General features: G+C 51.7%; 1 protein-coding gene across 1 annotated transcript; it reads left to right on the forward strand.

The window, feature by feature from the left end:
- The first annotated feature begins 3,522 nt into the window (after positions 1-3,522).
- TICAM1 (TIR domain containing adaptor molecule 1) lies at positions 3,523-19,015 on the forward strand. The gene is made up of 2 exons (XM_032177660.2): positions 3,523-3,620; positions 16,434-19,015. Exon 2 carries the CDS (start codon positions 16,570-16,572, stop codon positions 18,700-18,702), a length of 2,133 nt encoding a protein of 710 aa, XP_032033551.1. The 5' UTR covers positions 3,523-3,620; positions 16,434-16,569; the 3' UTR covers positions 18,703-19,015.
- Positions 19,016-20,448: the final 1,433 nt, after the last annotated feature.

Consider the following 20,448-nt stretch of genomic DNA (forward strand, 5'->3'; position numbering starts at 1 on the left):
GAGGCCAGGAGTTCGAGACCAGCCTGGCCAACATGGTGAAACCCCATCTCTACTAAAAATACAAAAATTAGCTGGGCGTAGTGGCACACAGCTGTAATCCCAGCTATTCAGGAGGCTGAAGTAGGAGAATAGCTTGAACCCAGGAGGTGGAGGTTGCAGTGAGCCAAGATCGTGCCACTGCACTCCAGCCTGGGTGACAGAGCGAGACTCAGTCTCCAAAAAGAAAAAAAAAAAAAAAAGTGGAAAACAGAATGGATGGGCTTGTGGGTGGAGGCTTCTAGGGGAGGTGGTGGAGAAGGAAAGTAGAAAAAAACTTGGACTTTTACTGGAATATTATCTTTCTTTTTTTTTTTTTCTTTGAGATAGGGTTTCTCTCTGTTGCCCAGGCTGGAGTGCAGTGGCATGATCATAGCTCACTACAGTCTTAACCTCTTGGACTCCCGTGGTCCTCCCATCTCAGCCTCCCAAGTAGCTGGGACTACAGGCACATGCCGCCACGCCTCATTTTTTCTTTTCTTTTTTTTTTTTTTTTGAGACGGAGTCTCACTCTGTTGCCCAGGCTGGAGTTCAGTGGCGCGATCTTGGCTCACTGCAAGCTTCCCCTCCCGGGTTCATGCCATTCTCCTGCCTCAGCCTCCTGAGTAGCTGGGACTACAGGTGCCCACCACCATGCCCGGCTAATTTTTTTGTATTTTTAGTAGACATGGGGTTTTACCGTGTTAGCCAGGATGGTCTTGATCTCCTGACCTCATGATCCACCTGCCTCGGCCTCCCAAAGTGCTGGGATTACAGGCGTGAGCCACTGCTCCCAGCCCTCATTTTTTCTTTATTTTTAATTTTTGTAGAGATGGGATCTCACTGTGTTGCCAGGGCTAGCCTTGAATGCCTGGGCTCAAGCAATCCTCCCGCCTCAGCCTCCCAAAGTGCTAGGATTACAGGCATGAGCCACCGCACCTGGCCTGTTTCTTTCACTGAAGAAGAGAGGGGGCAACTGCACCTCTCTGCAAGTGGCCAAATTCACCCATCTGCAGCCCTGGAAGTCTCAATGCTTCAGCCATCACCTTCTCTGAGCCTCAGTTTTCTCATCTGTAAAATGGGAACCATCAAACCCATTTTGATGGAGAAAAGGTTGTTTTAAGACATTGATCAAGCCAGGCATGGTGGCTCATGCCTGTAATTCCAACACCTTGGGAAGCCAAGGCAGGAGGATTGCTTGAGGTCAGGAGTTTGAAACCAGCCTGGTCAACATAGAAAGACATCATCTCTACAAAAGAAAAAAAAAAACTTATATTAGCCAGGCATGGTGGCATGCACCTGCAGTCCCAGCTACTTGGGAGGCTGAGGTGGGAGGATCGCTTGAGACCAGGAGGTCAAGGCTACAGTGATTAGTGATCACACCACTACACTCCAGCCTGGGTGGCAGACTGAGACCCTGTCTCAAAGAAAAAAAAAAAAAAGACATTGATCAGATGACCACCAAAGCCCAGTCACGGTGATTCACGTCTGTAATCCCACCACTTTGGGAGGCCAAACTGAGACAATCTCTTAAAGCTAGGAGTCAGGGACCAGTCTGGGTAACATAGTGAGACCCTGTCTCTAAAAGAAAAATGTAAAAAATAATTCAACACAGTGTTGCGTGCCCGTAGTCTCAGCTACTTGGGAGGCTCAGGCAGGAGGATCACTTGAGGCCCAGAATTGGAGGTCGCTTTGAGCTACAATGGCTCCACTGCACTCCGGCCTGTGCGACAGAGTGAAATCCCATCTCTTAAGAAAAAACAAAAAAAGGCCGGGTGCAGTGGCTCACGCCTGTAATCCCAGCACTTTGGGAGGGTGAGGCGGGTGGATCACAAGGTTAAGAGATCGAGACCATCCTTGCCAACATGGTGAAACTCCATCTTTACTAAAAGTACAAAAATTAGCTGGGCATGGGGGCATGCACCTGTATTCCCAGCTACTCGGGAGGCTGAGGCAGGAGGATCGCTTGAACCCGGGAGGCTGAGGTTGCAGTGAGCCGAGATTGCACCACTGCACTCCAGCCTGGTGACTGAGCGAGACTCTGTCTCAAAAAAAAAAAAAAAAAGAGTCTGGGCACAGTTTTGCATGGGGACAAGCACCTATTAGACACTCCTGGAATTGGTAATATTGGGGTGGGAGATAGAGAGGCCGGGCGGATGTGTTTAATGTTCTCTCCCCCACCAGCCCTGGAGACCCTGAAGGGTAAGACCATTTCTGCCTTCCTGGCTACTGTATTCCCAGAGCCTAGAGATTCCTGGAACACAGTCAGTGTTCAATAAAATTTCTCCCTCACTGGAGAGAAGTACTCAATAAGGGGAACTGTGGGGGATTTGACATCAACATAACTTCCATTGCTATCTCCCCACAAGAACTTTTAGGTGAACTTCAGCCTGGGGTCCCTGAGCCTCTTAGGGGTGTTCAGGGTCTCTGTGAACTCTGATGGGAGAAAAAAAAAAAATTCACATCTTTATTTTCACTGACTCTAACTGATAATTACCATTTCCTCAATTATTAATGAAGACAGCCGCAGGACCTGGGACTTTGTCCCTTTGTCCCTAATAAAAGCCACAGATACTTTCAGATTGCATTGCAACAGGAAACACATCTGACACTTGTCACCACTGCAAAATCACTGTGATTATTAGATCTTATCTAATGTGGTGTTAAAAATAATATTATAAGCTAGGTGCAGTGGCTCACACCTGTAATCCCAGCACTTTGAGAGGCCAAGGTGGGAGGATTGCTTGAGCCTGGAAGTTTGACAGCAGCCTGGGCAATATAGGGAGACCCCGTTTCAAATAATAATAATTATTGTAATAATAAAATTAGGCCGGGCACGTGGCTCACGCCTGTAATCCCAGCACTTTGAAAGGCCGAGGCAGGTGGATTACCTGAAGTCGGGAGTTCGAGACCACCCTGACCAACGTGGAGAAACCCCGTCTCTACTAAAAATACAAAATTAGCCAGGCGTGGTGGCACATGCCTGTAATCCCAGCTAGTCAGGAAGCTGAGGCAGGAGAATCACTTGAACTCAGAAGGCAGAGGTTGCAGTGAGCTGAGATCCCGCCATTGCACTCCAGCCTGGGCAGCAAGAGCGAAACTCCGTCTCGGAAAAAAAAAAAAAGAAAGAAAGAAAAGAAAAAAATAATAAAACAATAGAAATAAAATAAAAACAGCTGCTACATCTATTTCCTGGAAAGCACCTATCGCTAATGGAGTTGATCCCACTTTACAGTTGTGATTACTTTCTCATCTGGGACCCCAGCCCAGATGACTGTGGCCTCCCCGAGGGCAGATGCGAGTTCTTCTGGCCCCCTGCACACAGTAGGTGCTCACGCTTGCTGAGCGTGACAGCAAGGGCTGGGGAGAAAGCGCATGGGTGCGGGGCGCCCCGGGGACTTTCCCGGTGCTGCGGGGCAGGACTCCGAAACCGTGACCTCACGTCCCACACTCACCCGGGACGCGGAAGGGGCGGCGCGCTTCCTTCCCAGGGCGCGGGCCGCGGGGTGGAGCCAGCGCACTCAGCCCGCTACCGTCCGCGGGCAACTCCGCAGAAGCCCCAGCCCCCAGGACCCAGTGGCGCAGCCGGCAGCCCCGGATCCCTGGTAGGTGGGGAAGGGGCGAGGACGGGCCTGAGCTGGAGAAGGTGTCGAGGGTGTGGGGGATGGCCCTGCGCCGGCGCCGCTCGCCAGGACTCCAGGCCACCTGGCCTCCCTCTTAGGGCCCCGGTGGGGGGGCCTGGCGCCGTTCGTTGGGAGGTCGACGTTCCCCTCAACCTCCAGCTCCCCTCGCTGTTGGCCCAGATCCTCCCCCACTGTCGGGATCCTCCCCAGCACCCTGGCTTCCTCCCCGACAGCCTGACCCCTCCCCCAAACCCCAGATTCCTCCCAGACACCCCAGATTCCTCCCCAACACCCAGGATTCCTACCCGAAACCCCGTATTCCTTCTCACCCCAAATTCCTGACACCCAAGCTTCCTACCTGACACCCCATATTTCTCTCAATGCCCTGAATTTCTCCCTGACACCCAAGATCCCTCCCTGACACCCCGAATTCCTCTGTGACACCCAGGATCCCTCTCTGACACCCTGGATTCTTCCCCAACACCCAGGATCCCTTCCCAATATCCCAGATTCCTCCCTGACACCCAGGATCCCTCCCCAACATCCCAAATTCCTCCTTGACACCCCGAATTCTTCCCTGACACCCAGGATCCCAACCTCACACCCTGTACCACCGCACACCTTCTTCCTTTCTCCCGCTCCTAATGGTTATCCAGCCACATGGGCTTCCTCACTGTTCCTCCAGCTCGCCAGGCGCAGTCTTGCCCCAGGGCCTTTGGGGCAGGTGGCTTCACCTTCCGGAAGCTTTCCTCCCTGATCTCCACCCAGCCTCCTCCCTCAGCTCCTTTAGGTCTCAGCTCAGCGTCACCTCTTGTCCTCAAAGGCCTCCCTTGACCACCGTCGTCCCCTGTAGCCCCTTCCCAGCCAGTCTCTCAGAGCCAAACAGCCCCCAGCTCATGGCTTTCACGTTACTTTTCATTCTCTGAACTGATCTTGGGTTATTTTCTCGCTTACTGTTGGTCTCTCTGAACCAGACTGGGAGCTCTGTGAGGGCGGATGTGCCCGCCTTGATATGCAGTGGCACTTTGAACAGTTCCTGGACCTAGTAGGTGCTCAATAAATGCATATTCGATGCATGAAAGACTGCATGAGAGTGTGGGAGGGAGAGTGGGAGAGGTGGTTAAAACATTTAAGAAGGACGAGGTGGGAGGATCACTTGGGCCCACGAGTTCAAGACAAGCCTGGGCAGCATAGTGAGACTCATCTCTACAAAAAAAATTTCAAAAAGAAAGTTAGCCGGATGCAGTGGTTTATGCCTGTAATCCCAACACTTTGGGAGGCTGAGGCAGGAGGATTGCTTGAGCACAGGAGTCTGGGTAACATGGGTGAGACCCTGTCTCTACCAAAAATACAAAAATTAGCCAGGTGTGGTGCCGCACACCTGTAGTCCCAGCTACTCGGGAGGCTGAGGTGGGAGGCTTGCTTGAGCCCAGGAGTTCAAGGCTGCAGTGAGCCGTGATCCCACTACTGCATTCCAGCCTGGGTGACAGAGTGAGACCCTGTCTCTAAAAAAAATGAAATGGGGGCGGGGCACGGTGGCTCACGCCTGTAATCCCAGGCAGATCACCTGAGGTCAGGAGTTTGAGACCAGCCTGGCCAACATGGCGAAACCCTGTCTCTAACTAAAAATACAAAAATTAGCCTGGTGTGGTGGTGCGTGCCTGTAATCCCAGCCACTCAGGAGGATGAGGCAGGAGAATCGCTTGAACCCAAGAGGCGGAGGTTGCAGTGAGCCGAGACCGCACCACTGCACTCCAGCCTGGGCGACAGAGCAAGACTCTGTGTCAAAAAAAAAAAAAAAAAATGAAATGAAATTAAAAATCAAAAAAATTTTTAAAAAGGGAGAGGAAGAGAAAAAGTCTGCCAATATTTATTGTCACACTAATATTATTATATCAAGCTCTTGCTCCTTGCTGGGCACTGATCTAAAGTTTTTAACAATATTTTCACATCAAAGCTTCAAAACAGACTCCCATTCATCCTAAGAACCAGTTCATGTGGGTGTTATAAATGAGGAAGCTGAGGCTGAGAAACAGACCACACAAGCCAGCAGGTGGCAGAGCCAGAACCCCCCTACCCCGTGGGTGTTTTTATCCCGCCAGGCGCCTGCTTTTCAGAGTGGGGAGTGGACTTTGTCCCAGCCATGGACAGTAAGAAATGAAACTTGCTGGGTCTCGAGAAGGTGGAGGTGGCAGTGGGCAGGGGAGGCGGGCGGGGGAAGCTGGAACAGTCACTGAAATAGAGTTGAGTTCAGGCCCGTGGACAGAGAGAATGAGAAGAAAAATCACGTGATTTTAGAGATTTGCCAGGCATACAGGTGGAGGTCTCCTGCCTTGATGATTCTAAGTCTGGCTGGCTTTGTAGCGTTTTCTGCAAAACTCCCCTGAGTCTTTCTTGCAAGGAGGTTTCAGTCTTGCATGCTAATGTTCATGGGGCACACATATGCCAGGCACTACTTTAAGAGTCCTATACAGGCCGGACACAGTGGCTCATGCCTGGAATCCCAGCACTCTGGGAGGCCAAGGCAGGCGGATCGATTGAGGTCAGGAGTTCGAGACCAGCCTGGGAACAGCCTGAAACCCTGTCTCTACTAAAATTACAAAAATTAGCCAGGTGCGGTGGCTAACGCCTGTAATCCTAGAATTTTGGAGGCCAAGGCAGGCGGACCACGAGATCAAGACATCGAGACCATCCTGGCCAACATGGTGAAACCCCATCCCTACTAAAAATACAAAAATTACCTGGGCATGGTGGCGTGCACCTGTAGTCCCAGCTACTTGGGAGGCTGAGGCAGGAGAATTGCTCGAACCCAGGAGGTGGAGGTTGCAGTGAGCCGAGATCACGCCACTGCACTCCAGCCTGGCGACAGAGGGACACTCGGTCTCAAAAAAAAAAGAAACAAAATTAGCTGGGCGTAGTGGCAGGCTTCTGTAATCCCAGCTACTGAGGAGGTTGAGGCACAAGAATCACTTGAGCCCAGGATGCGGAGGCTGTAGTGAGCCTAGATCACACCACTGCACTCCAGCCTGGGTGACAAAGTGGGACTCCAACTAAAAAATATATATATATGTATATATATTTTACTGACATATAGGCTGGGTGCAGTGGCTCATACCTGTAATCCCAGCACTTTGGGAGGCCAAGGTGGGAGGATCGCTTGGGCCCAGGAGTTCCAGACCCCGTCCCTATAAAACATTAATAATTAGCTGGGCATGGGGGCCTGTGCCTGCAGTCCCAGCTACTCGGGAGGCTGAGTGGGAGGATCACTTCTTGATCCCAGGAGGTGGAGCTTGCAGTGAGCTGAGATCGCGCCACTGCACTCCAGCCCAGGAGACAGACCGAGACTCCGTCTCAAAAAAAAGAGTGTGAATTCTAAGTGTTAAAGTCAATGAATTTTCAGCATGACGCCCAGCCCCACTGCTACCCTGTCCCAGCACGACCCTTCTCCACACTTTATCATCTATGCCCTCTTATCAGCTAAAAATTGGAGAGTACGTGCCAATGTATGTTTGCTTTTTGCTTTGTAAGTTATACACACAACCGTTCCCAGGAACCACTGGGAGGTGGAAAGAGCAGTTGATTCGTGGATCATCGAACTTAACGGGGGGTGGGAGTATTGGACCATATTCCAAGTAGTTGTCTTGATCATTTCAAAAAGTTTTGGCCGACTTGTGGTCCCACCTGAATAAAGGATCTTTTTTTTTTTTTTTCGAGATAGAGTCTCACTCTGTCACCCAGGCTGGAGTGCAGTGGTGCCAACTCGGCTCACTGCAAACTCCGCCTCCCAGGTTCCCGCCATTCTCCTGCCTCAGGCTCCCGAGTAGTTGGGAGTACAGGTGCCCGCCACCACGCCTGGCTAATTTTTCGTATTTTTAGTAGAGACGGGGTTTCACCGTGTTAGCCAGCATGGTCTTGATCTCCTGACCTCGTGATCCGCCCGCCTCAGCCTCCCAAAGTGCTGGGATTACAGGTATGAGTCACCGTGCCCAGCCCATTTTCATTTTTATCCCATTTTATGTAGAGCTTACAACAGAGATAGAAGCTGGGCATCTGGCCTTTTTCTTATTGTCTGATTGTGCCTGCACTATTTTATTATTATTATTATTTCCTAAGATTATTAGGAAAAACCTTTTATCCTCCACTTCTCTAGAGGAGTACTTAGGCCATATGCTTATTTCATGAACATTAGTTTAATTAAAACTAGCTGAGGCTGTTTCTCAGGCCCCATAACCAGGTCCACATAAGCTGGAGTCTGTGTTAAATCTGGAAATATTAAAAGGAGCCAAAAAGCTCAGTGAGTTCTACAACCAGACAGCCTGGGTTCCAATCCAGCTGTATCCCTTATAAGCTGTGTGACTCTGGACTACTTACTCAACTTCTCTGTGCCTCTGTTTCCTTGTGTCGAAAATGGGCCATACTCCAATATTACTGGACTGTAGTGGAGATGTCTAAAACTGTGCTGTCCAACAGAAATATAACATGAAGCAGCCGCGAACAGTGGCTCACGCCTGTAATCCCAGCGCTTTGGGAGGCCGAGGCTGGCAGATCACTTGAGGTCAGGAGTTCGAGACCAGCTTAGCCAACATAGAGAAACCCTGTCTCTACTAAAAATACAAAAATTACCCAGGTATGATGGCGGATGCCTGTAGTCCCAGCTACCCGGAAGGCTGAGGCAAGAGAATCGCTTGAACCTGGGAGGCAGAGGTTGCAGGGAGTCGAGATCATGCCATTGCACTCTAGCCTGGAGAATGGAGCAAGACTCCATCTCAAAAAATATATATATATATCTCCTAATAATGCATTTTCTTAATCCAATATGTAAATGCATTTAATAATATATTTTATTTAACTCAATATTACCCAACATGTTCCAATATAATATTCCATGAGGCATCTTCCATACCTTTTTAATTTTGTTGTTTTTGAAACGGCATCTCACTCTGTTGCCCAGGCTGGAGTGCAGTGGCGCGATCTCTGGTCACTGCAGCCTTGATCTCCTGGCCACAGGCGATCCTCTGACCTCAGTCTCCCAAGTAGCTGGGACCGCAGACATGCACCACCACACCCAGCTAATTATTTAAATTATTTATTTATTTATTTATTTGTTTATTTATTTTGAGACGGAGTTTTGCTCTTGTTGCCTAGGCTGGAGTGCAATGGTGCGATCTTGGCTCACTGCAACCTCTGCTTCCCAGGTTCAAGTGATTCTCCTGTCTCTTCACCGTGTTGGCTAGGATGGTCTTGAACTCCTGACCTCAGGTGATCCACCTGCCTCCCAAGTAGCTAGGATTACCAGCACCCACAACCACGCCCTGCTAATTTTATTTTTAGTAGAGACAAGGTTTCACTGTGCTGGCTAGGCTGGTCTCGAGCTTCTGAACTCAGATGATCCACCTGCCTCAGCCTCCCAAAGTGCTGGGATTACAGGTGTAAGCCACTGCGCCCCGCCTATTTTTGTTTTTTGTAGAGATGGGTCTCACTGTTGCCCAGGCTGGTCTCAAACTCTTGGGCTCAAGAGATCCTCCTACCTCAGCCCCCTAAAGTGCTGGGATTATAGGCATGAGCCACTGCACCCTACCTTAATTAATTAAAAATTAGATAAAATGCCGGCTGCGGTGGCTCACGCCTGTAATCCCAACACTTTGGGAGGCCAAGGTGGGAGGCTCACTTGAGCTCAGGCAACATGGTGAGACCCAATCTCTACAAAAATACAAAAATTAACCAGTACATGTCTAGGTTTGTTATATAGGTAAATGGCATGTCACAGGGTTTGATGTACAGATTATTCCATCACACAGGTAATAACTGTCATACCTGATAAGTAGTTTTTTGTTGTTGTCGTTGTTGTTTTAAGACGGAGTCTCGCTCTGTCACCCAGGCTGGAGTGCAGTGGCGCGATCTCGGCTCACTGCAACCTCCGCCTCCCGGGTTCACGCCATTCTCCTGCCTCAGCCTCTCCGAGTAGCTGGGACTACAGGCGCCCGCCACCACGCCCGGCTAATTTTTTGTATTTTTGGTAGAGACGGGGTTTCACCGTGGTCTCGATCTTCTGACCTCGTGATCCACCCGCCTCGGCCTCCCAAAGTGCTGGGATTACAAGCGTGAGCCACCGCGCCCGGCCTTGTATTTTTAGTAGAGATGGGATTTCACCATGTTGGCTAGGATGGTCTTGAACTCCTGACCTCAGGTGATCCACCTGCCTCGGCCTCCCAAAGTGCTGGGATTACAGGCGTGAGCCACTGTGCCCAGCCCTGTTGTTCCCTTCTTTGTGTCCTTGTGTACTCTATGTTCAGCTCACACTTAGAAGTAAGAACATGTGGCCAGACGCGGTGGCTCACACCTGTAATCCCAACACTTTGGGAGGCCAAGGCAGGTGAGTCATCTGAGGTCAGGGGTTCGAGACCAGCCTGACCAATATGAGGCAACCCCATCTCTACTAAAAATACAAAAATTAGCTGGGCATGGTGGTGCGAACCTGTAATCCCAGCTACTCGGGAGGCTGAGGCAGCAGAATCTCTTGAACACGGGAGGCAGAGGTTGCAGTGAGCTGAGCTCACGCCACTGCACTCCAGCCTGGATGACAGAACGAGACTCTGTCTCCAAAAAATAAAAATAAAAATAAAAATAAAAATAAATAAATAAATAAATAAATAAATTGGATAAAAGTTAAAATTCAAGCCAGGCATGGTGGCTCATACCTGTGATCCCAGCACTTTGGGAGGCCGAGGCAGGCAGATGGCTTGAGGTCAGGAGTTCAAGACCAGCCTGGCCAATATGGCAAAACCCTGTCTCTACTAAAAATACAAAAATTAGCCAGGCGTGATGGCATGTGCCTGTGATCCCAGCTACTGGGGAGGCTGAGGCAGGAAAATAACTTGAACCCAGGAGATGGGGGGTGGCAGTGAGCCAAGATCACACAACTGCACTCCAGCCTGGGCGACAGAGCAAGACTTCATCTAAAAAAAGAAATTGGCTGAGCGCGGTGGCTCACGCCTGTAATCCCAGCACTTTGGGAGGCCGAGGCGGGCGGATCACAAGGTGAGGAGATCGAGACCATCCTGGCTAACACAGTGAAACCCTGTCTCTACTAAAAATACAAAAAATTAGCCGGGCATGGTGGCGGGCGCCTGTAGTCCCAGCTACTTGGGAGGCTGAGGCAGGAGAATGGCGTGAACCCAGGAGGTGGAGCTTGCAGTGAGCTGAGATTGCGCCACTGCACTCCAGCCCAGGCGACAGTGCGAGACTCTGTCTCAAAAAATAATAATAATAATTAAAATTCAGTGTGTCTTCACTACCACAGCCACATTTCAGGTGCCCAGTAGACACAGGTAGCTGGGGACTGCCGTCCTGGACAACACAGACAGAGAGTGTTTAGGCTGGTCTAGACTGCGAGTACATGCAGTGTATTAGCTGCTGTGGCTGCGGTAATAAAGTGCCACAGACCGGATGGCTTAAGGAACAGAAATTTATTCTCTCACAGTTATGGAGGCTGGAAGTCCAAGATCGAGGTGTCGTAGGGTTGGTTCCTTCTGAGGACTCTCCTTAGCTTGCAGACGGCTGCCTTCTCCCTGGGTCTCCTCACATCATCTTCCTTCTGTGCAGTTATGTGTCTGTATCTAAATGCCCCCCGCCTTTTCCTTTTTTGATGCGGGTTCTCGCTCTGTTGCCCAGGCTGGAGTGCAGTGGTGAGATCTTAGCTTGCTTGCTGCAGCCTCAACCTCCCAGGCTCAACCAATCCTCCCACCTCAGCCTCCTGAGTAGCTGGGATTTCAGGCGTGTGCCACCATGCCTGGCTAATTTTTTTTTTTTTTTTTAAAGACAGAGTCTTGCTCTGTCACCCAGGCTGGAGTGCAGTGGCGCTATCTTGGCTCAATTCAAGCTCCGCCTCCTGGGTTCACGCTATTTTCTTGCCTCAGCCTCCTGAGTAGCTGGGACTACAGGCGCCCACCACCACGCCCGGCTAATTTTTGCATTTTTAGTAGAGATGGAGTTTCACCATGTTAGCCAGGCTGGTCTCGAACTCCTGACCTTAGGTGATCTGCCCACCTCGGCCTCCCAAAGTGCTGGGATTACAGGTGTGAGCCACTGCGCCTGGCCACGCCTGGGTAATTTTTGTATATCTAGTGGAGACGGGATTTCACCATGTTGGCCAGGCTGGTCTCGAGCTCTTGATCTCAAGTGATCAGCTCACCTCCACCTCCCAAAGTGCTGGGATTACAGGCATAAGTCGTCACGCCCGGCCAAATAAAAATACTTTCAACATCAAAAACAAACAAACAAAAACACCAAAGCCAAATACAAATCAAAAATAGGCCTTTTAATTAGTCACATTCTGAGCTACTGGAGGTTGGCACTTCAAGATATGATTTTGGGGAGAGACACGATTGAACCCATAATAGCCAGTCATGCCCCATAATAATTAAAAGGCACTTGGTGTTATAGTTACAAACGTTGGCGTCAAATGGCTGCTCTGTCAGTCACTAGCTGTGTGATCTCAGTCACGTTTGCCCCTCTGTGGAATGGAAAATAAAAAAATCACATGCCTGTCTCATAACCCAGGTGTCTACAGACTTTTTCTGTCAAGGGTCAGAGAGTGAATATTTTCCACTTTGTAGACTACGTGGTCTCTGTTGTAGCTATTCCATCACTCTAGTGGGAAAGCAGCCATGGATGATATGTAAGTGAGTGAGGATGTCTGTGTTGCAATAAAACTTTATTTATAAAAGCAATTGGCTGGGTGTAGTGGCTCACACCTATAATCCCAGCCCTTTGGGAGGCCAAGGTGGGCGGATCACACAAGGTCAGGAGTTCGAGGCCAGCCTGGCCAATATGGTGAAACCCCGTCTTGATAAAAAGTACAAAAATTAGCCGGGCGTGGTGGTGGGCGCCTGTGGTCCCAGCTACTCAGGAGGCTGAAGCGGGAGAATCGCTTGAACCCAGGAGATGGAGGTTGCAGTGAGCCAAGATCGCGCCACTGCACTGCAGCCTGGGCGACAGAGCGAGACTCTGTCTCAAAACAAGACAAAAATAAAAAAAAATTGGCTGGCACGGTGGCTCACGCTTGTAATCCCGGCACTTTGGAAGGCAGAGGCAGGCGGATCACCTGAGGTCGGGAGTTCAAGACCAGCCTGGCCAACACGGAGAAACCCTGTCTCTACAAAAAATACAAAATTAGCCAGGCGTGCTGGCGCATGCCTGTAATCCCAGCTACTCGGGAGGCTGAAGCAGGAGAATTGCTTGAACCTGGAAGGCAGAGGTTGCGGTGAGCTGAAATTGCACCATTGCACTCCAGCCTGGGCAACAAGAGTGAAACTCTGTCTCAAAAAAAAAAAAAAAGCTGGGTGGGGTGCCTCATGCCTGTAATCCCAGCACTTGGGAGGCTATGGGTGGATCACCTGAGGTTGGGAGTTCGAGACCAGCCTGACCAACATGGAGAAACCCCGTCTCTACTAAAAATACAAAATTAACCAGGCATGGTGGTTCATGCCTGTAATCCCAGCTACTTGGGAGGATGGGGCAGAAGAATCGCTTGAACCCGGGAGGCAGAGGTTGCGGTGAGCCGAGATCGTGCCATTGTACTCCAGCCTGGGCAACAAGAGTGAGTGAGACTCCTACTCAAAAAAGAAAAAAAAAAAATGGTGGGCCATCTTTTGTGGCCCCTGTCAAAGGGAGATCTGCACAGTGAGATCAGGACAGGCTTGACCGAAAACATGAAGGAGGGTAAGGGGGTGAGCCATAGGGATACCTGGGGGGTAACAGTGATATAGATAGAGGGAGCAGCCAGTGCAAAGGTCCTGAGGCAGGACTGTGCCCAGTTTAAAGAACAGAGGGGAGCACAATATAGCATGTAGTAAGTCCTCAAATAAGTGGTTGCATGTAAGTGTGTGTGTGTATCCACACATGCCCGTTATATTGTCGTATGTAATATATGTGATGCTTATATATTACATATAACTAACATACCATTAGACAGTCAGTTGCACCAGGGAAGAGTCTATTGCTGTTTTTCCTTGTCTGCCTACTGGTGTATTCACTAGTACCCAATACATGGCAGATACTGAAAAAAATTACTACTTTTTTTTTTTTTTTGAGATGGAGTTTCACTCTGTCATCCAGGCTGGAATGCACTGGCGCGACCTCGGCTCACTGCAACCTCCGCCTCCCGGGTTCAAGTGATTCTCCTGCCTCAGCCTCCCGAGTAGCTGGGAGTACGGGTGCCCGACACCATGTCCGGCAATTTTTTTTTTTTTTTTTTTTTTAGAGATGAGAGTTTCACTGTGTTAACCAGGCTGGTGTTGAACTCATGACCTCAAGTGATCTGTCCACCTTGGCTTCCTAAAGTGCTAGGATTAGCAGCACGAGCCACCGCACCTGGCTAAAAATTACTTCTTTTTGTTTGTTTGTTTTTTGTTTTTTGATGGAGTCTTGTTCTTTTGCCCAGGCTGGAGTGCAGTGGCGTGATCTCGGCTCACTGCAACCTCCACCTCCCAGGTTCAAGTGATTCTCCTGCCTCAGCCTCCCAAGTAGCTGGGATTACAGGCACACGCCACCATGCCCGGCTAAGTTTTGTATTTTTTTTTTTTTTAGTAGAGACAGGGTTTCACCACGTTGGCCAGGCTGGTCTTGAACTCCTGACCTTGTGATCCACCTGCCTCAGCCTCCCAAAGTGCTGGGATTACAGGCATGAGCCACCGCGCCTGGCCAAAAAATTACTTCTTAAATGAATGAATGAATGAATGAATGAATGAATGAATGAATGCTATGTATATATCCTTCCCTGCAGCCTCTACTTCCTTGGCTCAAGCAATCCTCCTGCCTTAGCCTCCCCAGTAGCTGGGACACAGGCACACACCACCAGGCCTGGCTCCAAATTTTTTTTTTTTTTGAGACGGAGTCTCGCTCTGTCGCCGAGGCTGGAGTGCGATGGCACAGTCTCAGCTCACTGCAACCTCCGCCTCCCGGGTTCAAGCGATTTTCCTACCTCAGCCTCCTGAGTAGCTGGGATTACAGGTGCCTGCCACCATGCCTGGCTAATTTTTTGTATTTTTAGTAGAGACGGGGTTTCACCATGTTGGCCAGGTTGGTCTCGACTTCCTGATCTCATGATTTGCCCGCCTCAGCCTCCCAAAGTGCTGGGATTACAGGCGTGAGCCACTGCGCCTGGCCCAAACTTTTTTTTAAACTCACAAGGTCTCTTAGAAATATTGGAATTGATTGTCATCCCGAGAAGAATGAGCAGATTTCTAAAACTCTGGCTTCTCGTGAAAAATGAGTGGATGTGGCACCCGGCTCCCTTGCCATATTCTGTTAATCTCATAGTCCAACCCTGGGACAGTGTTGGAAGGACTGCTCAAGACTGCAAATACCAGGATGTTGGGTCCTCGAGGACCATCTAGAAGGCTGATTATTTATTTATTTATTTATTGAGACGCGGTTTCGCTCTTGTTGCCCAGGCTGGAGTGCAATGGTGCGATCCTGGCTCACTGCAACCTCCGCCTCCCGGATTCAAGCGATTCTCCCGCCTCAGCCTCCTGAGTAGCTGGGACTACAGGCGCGGACCACCACACCCAGCTAAATTTTTTGTATTTTTAGTAGAGATGGGGTTTCACCATGTTGGCCAGGCTGGTCTTGAACTCCTGACCTCAGGTGAGCCACCCTCCTCGGGCTCCCAAAATGCTGGGATTACAGGTGTGAGCCGCTGTGCCCAGCCGAGGGTGACTACTTTATTTAGCAAGCATGTATTGAGCACCTACTGGCTTTCAGTCATCAAGCTCAGAAGTATCTCTGTGTTAATGCAACTCAATTCCCCAAAACAAGTCTGTAAGTGTATGCCATTAGGCACACAGCCTCCACAGCCAGACTGCCTGGGTTGAAATCCGTCCTCTGCCATCCACTGATAGTGTGACTTTGGGCAAGTGACATCACCTCTGTGTGTCTCACTTTCTTCATCTGTAAATGGGGAAAATAGTGTAATAGTGTTTACCTCTCAGGTAACACCAGGTAAGTCTCAGACTATAGCATTTTTTTTTTTCGAGACTGGGTCTCACTCTGTTGCCCAGGCTGGAGTGCAGTGGCACCATCACAGCTCACTGCAGCCTCAACCTCCTGGGCTTAAGCGATCTTCCCATCTCAGCCTCCGGAGTAGCTGGAACAACAGGCACGTGCCACCACGCCCAGCTACTTTTTTTGCTTTTTGAGCCGCAGTTTCACTCTGCTGCCCAGGCTGGAGTGCAGTGGCATGATCTTGGCTCGCTGCAGCCACCACCTCCTGTGTTCAAGCGATTCTCCTGCCTCAGTTTCCCGAGTAGCTGAGATTACAAGAGTGCACAACCACGCCTGGCTAATTCTTTGTATTTTTAGTAGAAACGGGGTTTCACCATGTTGGCCAGGCTGGTCTCGAACTCCTGACCTCAGGTGATCCCCCGCCTCGGCCTCCAAAATTGCTGGGATTACAGGCGTAAGCCTCCTCACCCAGCCCAGCTAATTTTTAAATTTTTAGTGGAGACGAAGTCTGGCTATGTTGCCCAGGCTTGTCTTGAAGTCCTGGGCTTAAGTGATCCTCCTGCTTCGGCCTCCCAAAGTGCTGAGATCACAGGCCTGCGCCACCACACTGGCCTCATAGCATTTTGCAGAGGAAGAAATGGAAGTTGGAAGTTGAAGGAGGCGAGGTGTTGCCGAAGGTCACCTGGCTAGGTCTGGGTGGCAGGCGGGGAAAGCAGGCAGGGGTGTGTGGGCCGCCTTCCCGTGCTGACCTTTCTTGGGGGTAAGTGTGTTCACTTCTCCTGTTTCCTACAGATCTGCTTGGGCAGCTCCTGCGGAACCTGGCACAGTGAATGGGTAGGGGACGCCAGGTGTGCAGAAGGCAGGCAGTGTGGAACATGACTTCACCACCCCCAGCTTCTGCTGCCGGAGGCTGCACCCACCTGTTCCCATGGCCTGCACGGGCCCGTCACTTCCTAGTGCCTTCGACATTCTAGGTGCAGCAGGCCAGGACAAGCTCTTGTATCTGAAGCACAAACTGAAGACCCCACGCCCAGGCTGCCAGGGGCAGGACCTCCTGCATGCCATGGTTCTCCTGAAGCTGGGCCAGGAAACTGAGGCCAGGATCTCTCTAGAGGCATTGAAGGCCGATGCGGTGGCCCGGCTGGTGGCCCGCCAGTGGGCTGGCGTGGACAGCACCGAGGACCCAGAGGAGCCCCCAGACGTGTCCTGGGCTGTGGCCCGCTTGTACCACCTGCTGGCTGAGGAGAGGCTGTGCCCGGCCTCGCTGCGGGACGTGGCCTACCAGGAAGCCCTCCGCACCCTCAGCTCCAGGGCCGACCACCGGCTGGGGGAACTTCAGGATGAGGCCCGAAACCGGTGTGGGTGGGACATTGCTGGGGATCCAGGGAGCATCCGGACGCTCCAGTCCAATCTGGGCTGCCTCCCACCATCGTCGGCTTTGCCCTCTGGGACCAGGAGCCTCCCACGCCCCATTGACGGTGTTTCAGAATGGAGCCAAGGGTGCTCCCTGCGATCCACTGGCAGCCCCGCCTCCCTGGCCAGCAACTTGGAAATCAGCCAGTCCCCCACCATGCCCTTCCTCAGCCTGCACCGCAGCCCACATGGGCCCAGCAAGCTCTGTGACGACCCCCAGGCCAGCTTGGTGCCCGAGCCTGTCCCCGGTAGCTGCCGGGAGCCTGAGGAGATGAGCTGGCCGCCATCAGGGGAGATTGCCAGTCCCCCAGAGCTGCCAAGCAGCCCACCTCCTGGGCTTCCTGAAGTGGCCCCAGATGCAACCTCCACTGGCCTCCCTGATACCCCCACAGCTCCAGAAACCAGCACCAACTACCCGGTGGAGTGCACCGAGGGGTCTGCAGCCCCCCAGTCTCTCCCCTTGCCTATTTTGGAGCCAGTCAAAAACTCCTGCTCTGTCAAAGACCAGACGCCTCTCCAACTTTCTGTAGAAGATACCACCTCTCCAAATACCAAGCCATGCCCACCTACTCCCACCACCCCAGAAACATCCCCTCCTCCTCCTCCTCCTTCATCAGCCCCTTGTTCAGCTCACCTGACCCCCTCCCCCCTGTTGCCTTCCTCCCTGGAATCGTCATCGGAACAGAAATTCTATAACTTTGTGATCCTCCACGCCAGGGCGGACGAACACATCGCCCTGCGGGTCCGGGAGAAGCTGGAGGCCCTTGGCGTGCCTGACGGGGCTACCTTCTGCGAGGATTTCCAGGTGCCGGGGCGCGGGGAGCTGAGCTGCCTGCAGGACGCCATAGACCACTCAGCTTTCATCATCCTACTTCTCACCTCCAACTTCGACTGTCGCCTGAGCCTGCACCAGGTGAACCAAGCCATGATGAGCAACCTCAAGCGACAGGGGTCGTCAGACTGTGTCATCCCCTTCCTGCCCCTGGAGAGCTCCCCGGCCCAGCTCAGCTCCGACACGGCCAGCCTGCTCTCCGGGCTGGTGCGGCTGGACGAACACTCCCAGATCTTCGCCAGGAAGGTGGCCAACACCTTCAAGCCCCACAGGCTTCAGGCCCGAAAGGCCATGTGGAGGAAGGAACAGGACACCCGAGCCCTGAGGGAACAGAGCCAACACCTGGACGGTGAGCGGATGCAGGCGGCGGCACTGAACGCAGCCTACTCGGCCTACCTCCAGAGCTACTTGTCCTACCAGGCACAGATAGAGCAGCTCCAGGTGGCTTTTGGGAGCCACATGTCATTTGGGACTGGGGCGCCCTTTGGGGCTCGAATGCCCTTTGAGGGCCAGGTGCCCCTGGGAGCCCCGCCACCCTTTCCCACTTGGCCGGGGTGCCCGCAGCCGCCATCCCTGCACGCGTGGCAGGCTGGCACCCCCCCACCGCCCTCCCCACAGCCAGCAGCCTTCCCACAGTCACTGCCCTTCCCGCAGTCCCCAGCCTTCCCTACGGCCTCACCTGCATCCCCTCAGAGCCCAGGACTGCAACCCCTCATTATCCACCATGCACAGATGGTACAGCTGGGGCTGAACAACCATATGTGGAACCAGAGAGGGTCCCAGGCACCCGAGGACAAGACGCAGGAGGCAGAATGACCGCATGTCCTTGCTTGACCACCTGGGGAACACCCCTGGACCCAGGCATCGGCTTTGGGCAGGACCCCATAGACCACCCCGGTCTGCCCCGTGCCCTGTGGACAGTGGGAGATGGGGTCATCTGACACTTTCAGGACATTGCCTGGGAGCCCTTCATTTAGGACAAAACGGGCACGATGATGCCCTGGCTTTCAGGGTGGTCAGAACTGGATACGGTGTTTACAATTCCAATCTCTCTATTTCTGGGTGAGGGGTCTTGGTGGTGGGGGTATTGCTACGGTCTTTTAATTATAATAAATATTTATTGAATGCTTCCGCAGCGCCATTGTCCTCTGGGACACCTTCTGCCTGGCTATTTGCTGTAAAACACGTGGCTCCTGCTCCCGCAAAAGGAACCGGAAGCGGGAAGTGCACGCCTCTTCTTGGAGGGCGTAGACCGGCCTGTGCCCTCATCCCATTGGCCAGAAAATAATCACATGACCGTGCTCCTGCCGCAAGGAACGCTGGGAGATGTAGTCCTTTCTGAACGGCCATGTGCCTCCCGAGTCTGGGTTCTAATACCAGGAAAGGTGGAGGGAAGAGATATTGTTGAGGGCGGGGAGGGTGCAGCCTGGGCAACATGGTGAGACCCCGTCTCTTCAAAAATACAAAAGTTAGCTGGGCGTGGTGGTGCATACCTGTAGTCCCAAGTACTCAGGGGGCTGAGGTGGGAGGATTGCTTGAGTCCAGGAGGCGAAGGCTGCAGTGAGCTATAAATGAATGAATGAATGAATGAATGAATGAGTGAGCGAGTGAGTGAATGAATGAATGAGTGAGTGAATGAATGAGTGAATGAATGAACGAGGGAGTGAATGAATGAATGAGTGAATGGATGAGTGGATGAATGAATGAGTGAGTGAATTAATGGATGAGTGAATGAACGAATGAATGAATTTGAATGAATGCCATTGCGGGACATTTAGCAGTTTTTGCTGCAGCCCTTCCTTTCTCTTTGGGGTCTGCCTTGATGCCCCCACCAAGGTTGGACTCTGATGCCACTGTGTGACGTTGGGCAAGTGCCTCCCCTGTCGGAGCCTCTGCTTTTTCATCTGAGAAATGGGTCTGTGGAGGCTGTTGTTTCAAGGCCTCAGCAGATCATATGCAGAACCACATATCAGGTACACCGTACCTGGGTAGCAGGTGCAGCACTCATTAAGTGTGGGGACGCACATGGAAGGGATTAATATTTTTCAGGGTGACAGACCTTCTAAGAATAAGAATGGAGCCAAGGTTTGTTGGACACTTAACATGTGTTGATTCTGGAGTGTCTAAATACATAAACACGACTGGGTGCTGTGGTGGCTCACATCTGTAATTAATCCCAGAACTTTGGGAGGCTGAAGTGGGAGGGTTGCTTGAGGCCAGGAATTCAAGACCAGCTTGGGCAACATAATGAAACCCCATCTCTAATTTTTTTTTTTTTTCCTGAGATGGAGTCTGGCTCTCTCACCCAGGCTGGAGTGCAGTGAAGAGATCTCGACTCACTGCAACCTCCACCTCTTGGGTTCAAGCGATTCTCCTGCCTCAGCCTCCCGAGTAGCGGAGATTACAGGAGCTCGCCACCACACCCGGCTAATTTTTGTATTTTTAGTAGAGATGGGGTTTCGCCCTGTTGGCCACGCTGGTCTCAAACTCCTGACCTCAGGTGATCTACCTGCCTTGGACTCCCAAAGTGCTGGGATTACAGGCGTGAGCCACCACACCCAG

Source organism: Hylobates moloch, unplaced genomic scaffold, assembly GCF_009828535.3.
Source record: "Hylobates moloch isolate HMO894 unplaced genomic scaffold, HMol_V3 SCAFFOLD_15, whole genome shotgun sequence".
Classification (NCBI taxonomy): Eukaryota; Metazoa; Chordata; class Mammalia; order Primates; family Hylobatidae; genus Hylobates; species Hylobates moloch.